The sequence below is a fragment of the Orycteropus afer genome, unplaced genomic scaffold (assembly GCF_000298275.1).
Source record: "Orycteropus afer afer isolate SDZICR_OR568_19922 unplaced genomic scaffold, OryAfe1.0 scaffold00080, whole genome shotgun sequence".
In the NCBI taxonomy this organism is placed as follows: domain Eukaryota; kingdom Metazoa; phylum Chordata; class Mammalia; order Tubulidentata; family Orycteropodidae; genus Orycteropus; species Orycteropus afer.
Genome location: NW_006921667.1, coordinates 6,375,100 through 6,381,099, shown reverse-complemented (window position 1 = coordinate 6,381,099; position 6,000 = coordinate 6,375,100). Strand labels below are relative to the sequence as shown.

Here is a 6,000-nt window from a genome sequence, read left to right as displayed (position 1 = left end):
TCTACAGGAAAGTAATTAAAATCAACTCTGTCCATGCTAACATTTCCCTACCCTTTGAGATGGGAAAGGTTCACCTGTGCTTGATTTCAGCTGGGAGCAGAGGTACTGTACTGAAGGGGCAGTCTGAGAACCACCAGCTCACAATCACCAATACGTTCCTCATTATGGCCCATGTCACCACTCTGCAGGGAGGTCTCAAGCTCTGAGAAGGCTTTCTCTCTACCATCTAGAATCCAAAGCAGGCCTACATTTCTGTTTGTCTTCCTCTGTGGAACTGCAGTGGCTACTCCTTCCAGGGATCTAGCTAGACAAAGGGTGCACACTGGATGGCCCGTGGGGATCCACACCAAAAAGACAGGTGCAATACACTGTGGTGTGAACAGCTTGAAGTAACTGCTGCTTTGGGATAACATTGTGTGTGCCAGGACGTACCCAGGTGGTGGAGTGAACAGTCTTCTCTGGCTGGCTCCCCTTGGAGAAGACACAGGCTTCTGTGTCCAACCATCCCGACAGTGGTTGCTATCTGGTGAAGAAGTTATGAGCGACACTCAAACTCCAGGGTGGGCTCAGGGTGTTTTTTTTTGGGGGCTGAGCACGAGCAGCCTTTTAGGGAGGGGTTCCCAGTTCTCCACTGGGTTAGCATTAAAACTGTTTCCTGGAGATGCTCCAAATTCAACCAGCCTGGGGGTGTGAGTACACGGTCATTCTGGGGTGAAAGGTGGGGAAACCATCACAGACAAGGGGTGTGCAGGTGTCAAGCTTTACCTGCTTTTCCAGCTTCTGCCTTCGACTCCCAAGAATGCTGCACTCTACAGGTTGGTTTCCCAGGATTCCCACAGTCCACCTCAAGGGATAAAAGAATAAAAGCAACAAAATGCTCTTTTGACCTAAGGCAAACTCGTTTTTATTTAGAACACCACAGGGTGTGGCAGGTCCTCGGGGCAGGTGGAACCTGTATCTAAGCACCAGGTCACCCAGAAACCCCTTGAAAGCTGCAGGCACAGGGAGCTGCTGAGGGAAGGCCTAAGGTTGCTCAGAGGCGAGCACGATTCTCACAAAGGAAACCGTGCTAGGGAAGCACAAGTAGTGAGGCTCCAGCCTTCTGCAAGTCACACACCCAGGGGACAGCAAAGACACTTCTGTCCTCTCAGAACACACTGGCCCTTGGGTCTAGGCCTGCCCAAGAGGACACATGTGGATGTCTGTGCTAGCACACACAGGGGGCTGATGGCATAGTGTGGGCTCTGAGCAGTCCTGCAGGTTCAGTCCCTAGTCACACGAAAGAGCCTGACCCATTTCCAGATGAGATTTTTAAAAATCTAATTTTCTCCTGCTTTTAGAAACATGGAAGAATAGGCGCAGAGGCATGAGGGGTGTAGGTGAAATGCTTACATGCTCCAGCAAGAAGAGCATGAACGAGGTAACAATCTAGAAATTAAGCACAATTGTTTTTACATTTTTACCCCAAAGTATCCATGTACCACAGAGACTGTAAAACTAATGCGAGCATTAATACAATGTGCTAACTGCCCCTATGACAGCAACCACTGTTCAAGTCTGAACAGCCCAGGGGAACCAGAGGGACTCCTCTAGGTACCCACCTGGTCAGGTGGTGCTTGTGCTCCTCATCTTAACGGGACTCAGGGTTTTCATGGGGTCATACAGAAACTTAACAGGGCTGCTGAACACTTCCTGGAAGTTTAAAAGATCCTGCTCCAACTATTAGAAAAAGCAAAGTTGTTAGAGTTCTTTTAAGTAGGTTTTCTGAAAGGTAAATTGCAAGAGGACTTTTCTGTGCTCAGATGAACGAAACCAGAGCTAAGATGCATGAATGCATACTTGTGGACAGTTTCCATGATATACATACCCTCTACTGACTTCTTGACGTAACATGAGTCCTCTCAACCTTTTCAAAAGCACCTTGTCAGTTTCTTTTCAGAAGGTTAAAATGAATGTTCTCTTTTGTCTCTGAGTGATTCCTCAAGGGGAACTTAGCATTATTTGTAAGCTCAGTTCAAAACACCAAGCTGCAGGTCACACTAAGTATAATTTAAGTATTATAAAATACCAGGGTTATTAATGACCAAGAAAGGAACATTTGGAGAAAGGAAGAAGATCCTCCCCAGAGTCTTTGTGCAAGATTTAATTACAAAAAAAAAAAAAAAAAAAAAAAAAAACCAAAATTAGGAATGGTGTTTTTCAACAGTTTTCAGGTTGTTATAAATTTTATCCCAATTATTTGGGATGTGGTTCTAAGCTGAATTAGTGGAACAAATACAAAACGCTGTCCTCCCAAATGTCAGTCCCCCAGAGGGAAGCCCATGCCGCCTCCTATAGCTTCTCCCTGTAGGCTAGTGCACTGCAGTGCTGTGACCCAGGCTGGCCATTGTCTTGATGGCTGTGCTGGACCCAGAGGGTGACCATGAGGAGGCCAATTCACCTCATGGAATGCCCGGCTCCAGAGGACCCAGCACCAAACCAGTGGCATGTGCAGCAGAGCAAGAGCCGCCAATGGCCCATGTCTCCCAGTGCACAATGGAGATGGAGCTAGCTTATTGACAGGCCATTGGCCTTAATACTGATAGTGTGGTGGTTACAGCAAGGAAGGAAGTGCCAACACAGACTCCTGGCCCCCAGCTGACTGACTCATTTCTGAATACCATGGAAAAGAGCTCTCATAAGACACTGGGACATTGGAATCATCAGGCAGGCAGGGACTGGTGTGAGCAACTGCAACACAGCTTCATGTACCCGTACCCCAGACAATGGTGATGGCAAAGATAAAGACAACAGTGATAAGTCAGGTCAGATAGGGAGCAGTGCTCGGCTGGACTGTTGTGAGCTGGGGCAGGGGTGGTGCATTCAGGTGGGATGGGAAGCAGCTAGTCCTTCTTCAAGTCCCTGGATTCAAAGAGCTTCAACCGCTCTTGCACCGTCAGGCCTTCCTTCAGACTCTGGGTGGGGGGGAGGAGAGAACAGACAGGCTGTTAATGCCTCGTGTCCAGACTTTCAGAGATCCTGGTTTAGGTCACAGAGCTCTTACAGGGTATTGGCATACGAAGGGGTGCATGGTGCAAAGACAGAGAAGGGAAGTGCCTCCCTGACAGAGATTAGTGGGCATGCCAAGAAAGAAAATGTCCCCTGTGAGGTGGTGTTACTGGTGGGACGTGCCATAGTCCTAAAGTTATTTAAGGAAAAAAAAAAAAAAAAAAAATCAGCACAATAAGACCATGTGTTTAAGAAGCTGAATTCTGAGCTTAGGGTTCCTAGACAACCAGCACCACACTGCTTCAGCTAGGAAAAAACCATGCTAAGAACTAGAGAACTGTCCGTCTCTTTCTCTTCTGTGTGTGGGATTTCTTCATCTCTGGCTCCTCTGTACTTGTTAATGGTAGCCTCTAGTGGGGGGCAGCGAGTAGCCCCTGAGTCCCTGTCCTCTGCTCTGCAGGGCCTGCTCCCTCTGGGGCTTCCTCCAAGGACACCCATGCAATGTTATAGCAACTGGAACATGTCAACATATGTGCTCAGGTTTTCAGAGTAAAACCAACGTTCTGTTCCTGTGGGACCTTGGAAAAATTTAAATCTCTATGTTCTGAGATGAATGACATTTTACTAAGTGAGAGAGAGAATACTCCTCACCTCACTGTTGGAGACTTTCCCCCAAAGATTTCATTTCTGGATGAGAAAAGAAATACTTTTCAAAGAATGAAAAAAATGCATGGTGTCCTAGTATCTAGTATGAGTCCTCTTCCTTGATCTAACAGCCCTCTGAGGGAAGTTTCATTACCCGTTTTACAGGGGAGAAAATCAGACTCAGATTTGTCCATCCTCCATGGCTAGGAGCGGGTATAGCATGGGCTCTAGCCAAATCTGCTCTAGGAGAGCCAAGGGGGACTCAGATGTTGGGATGCAGCACCAGCCTGGTCCAAAGGGCCTGGAGATATGAGCCTGGTAAAGTCCTGGATTCCTTGGAAATTCTTAGCTACTGCAGTTGAGGACCAGTCAGATTCAAGGTTGGACCTAGTGCTTCAGAGCAGGCAGCGTTAACTGAGGTTTGGGGCCCCCAGGATCCTCTAAGGGATCAGATTTCCTCCCTACCAAGTTTCATCCAGAACAGCTCTGCTTGTTTTTTATGTTATAAATACATATAATACATACATATATGTGTGTGTGTGTGTGTATGTGTATGTATATATGAGTAGGAGAAAAAAAAAAAAAAAAAGAACAGTTCTACCGCTATCACTGGTCCAAAGAAACCTGAAATGAATCTGTTGGTTTGGGCTATGTTATTTTTGATTTTGGTTACAACTACTTTTGAAGCCTTTCACAGAGGTAGGGAGGGAGGGGCGGCAAATCCACCTCCCACTTGAAGCCAGAATCATTTGTTATTGTTCACTTAACACACATAACCAGCCTCCATGTGTTCTTGGTGTCCAGGCCTTACTCCTCCAGTGCAGACAAGCCCAAGGCCCTCCCTTCTCTGTAGCAGCCTGGGTAAGACAGGGGTTTGATGGGCAACTGGTGACAGCCAGACAGGCCAGGAGACCCTGGACCTAAAGGCTCTGCTATGAGAGGGTTCTCTGGAGGACTTTTGGGCAGCACTGCTCACCATGTCTGTTCTGTCTTACTTGTGGACAGCCAAACAGGACTAGGTGAGTGTTGACCACATTCCTGGGACCTCTGTGGACAGTGGGCCTTTGCTGCTGGGTTGACCTATGTGAAGGTCAGAGCCCATGGTGTGTTCAGGCATGGTGGCCAGGGAAAAGCAGGCAATGAGGGGTGTCCCATCTCTTGCTAAGCTTCAACCTATGGGTAAAAAGCGGCACCCTACACTCTGCCCCCTTGCCCAGAAAAGGGCCACTTCTCTCCAAGCTCCTCTGCCTGCTTCCCACCGGAGCCCAAGGCTGTCTGGGACCATTGCTGTCTTCCGGGCCCTTGGAGGCTGTCTCTTCTCCCGGGACCCTGCACCTGCCTCAGGGGCACTTCACAGCCCATCACACTGGACTCACCACAAACACGGACATTTTATAGGAACCCGGGGGAAATCTGTCAACCCCAGAAAAAGCCATGCTGCTTGTAAGTAGCTAGTTTTCTTTTATTTTGTGGGTGCTGGGACTTTCTATCTTTTTTGGAGTAAGATGGAATATAGGAGACAGAGCATAAGTGAAAGATAAAAATAAACATATACCAGATCCCATATCAGAAAGCACCAATGTGATGTTCAGTTTCTGGGCAACCTCATTCTCCTGTCCTTGGGGTGGGGGTGGGAGACTTTCCCAAATACAACAAGGCAAAAGAACACATCTCCTGCATATGTGTGTCTATTAGTGTCACAGGGTAGACCAGGCTCAGCTCCGCCACAGCTGCACCATACTACCTGAGACACTGAAAGTCTGTCTTCTCTTGGGGCCAGTAGGATGTCTTGCACACCAGGGGCTTTCCTGATGCTGGAAATGCAGCAGAACTAAATACTGACTCAGATCCACTGCTGGGCGCCCTCACCCTTCTTTGGTCCTGGCTTGAGAACCTGTGTCCTCCCTGGTGGATAGAGCATTCCTTCCTGGGATGTAGCCATTTCCTCACTTCTGACCTCTGCTTGACCATGTCCCTGAAGTGACTTACACACATACCTGGGGATGTCATGTATCTGTTCTGACCAAGGCATGGCCTTACATGAGTATTCTCATGATAGCCTGTGCCACCCATCACTGTCACCCACTGGCCTGGGATGGTACAATGAATTATGGCCCTTCCAGTCACAGTCTCTGTAACTCCCACCAAATGACTGGGTGGGACTATGCAACTGAGGTACATGGCACCCTTGTGGGGGTAGGACCATGCAAACATAGTATATGGAATCCTAACAAGGGAACCAGTCAGTTTTGCCATCCTGCTAAGCTTAAAATGAGCCATTCCAGGGGTAGCTACAAAGAAAGAAGAGCCAGGAGTATGCATCTTCATACCTGGGAACCCTGCACTGAGAACCTCCTAGACTGAAGG

The 6,000-nt window shown here is 48.1% G+C and overlaps 1 protein-coding gene across 1 annotated transcript in view; it reads right to left on the bottom strand.

Annotated features, from left to right (window-relative positions):
* Nucleotides 1-2,882: 2,882 nt before the first annotated feature.
* The window catches only part of LOC103197533 (myosin phosphatase Rho interacting protein), a 286,080-nt gene continuing 282,962 nt past the window's right edge, over nt 2,883-6,000 (bottom strand). Inside the window, exon 24 of the mRNA XM_042781030.1 lies at nt 2,883-2,954. Coding sequence (XP_042636964.1) covers nt 2,883-2,954 — 72 coding nt within the window. The remainder of the gene's footprint in view (nt 2,955-6,000) is intronic.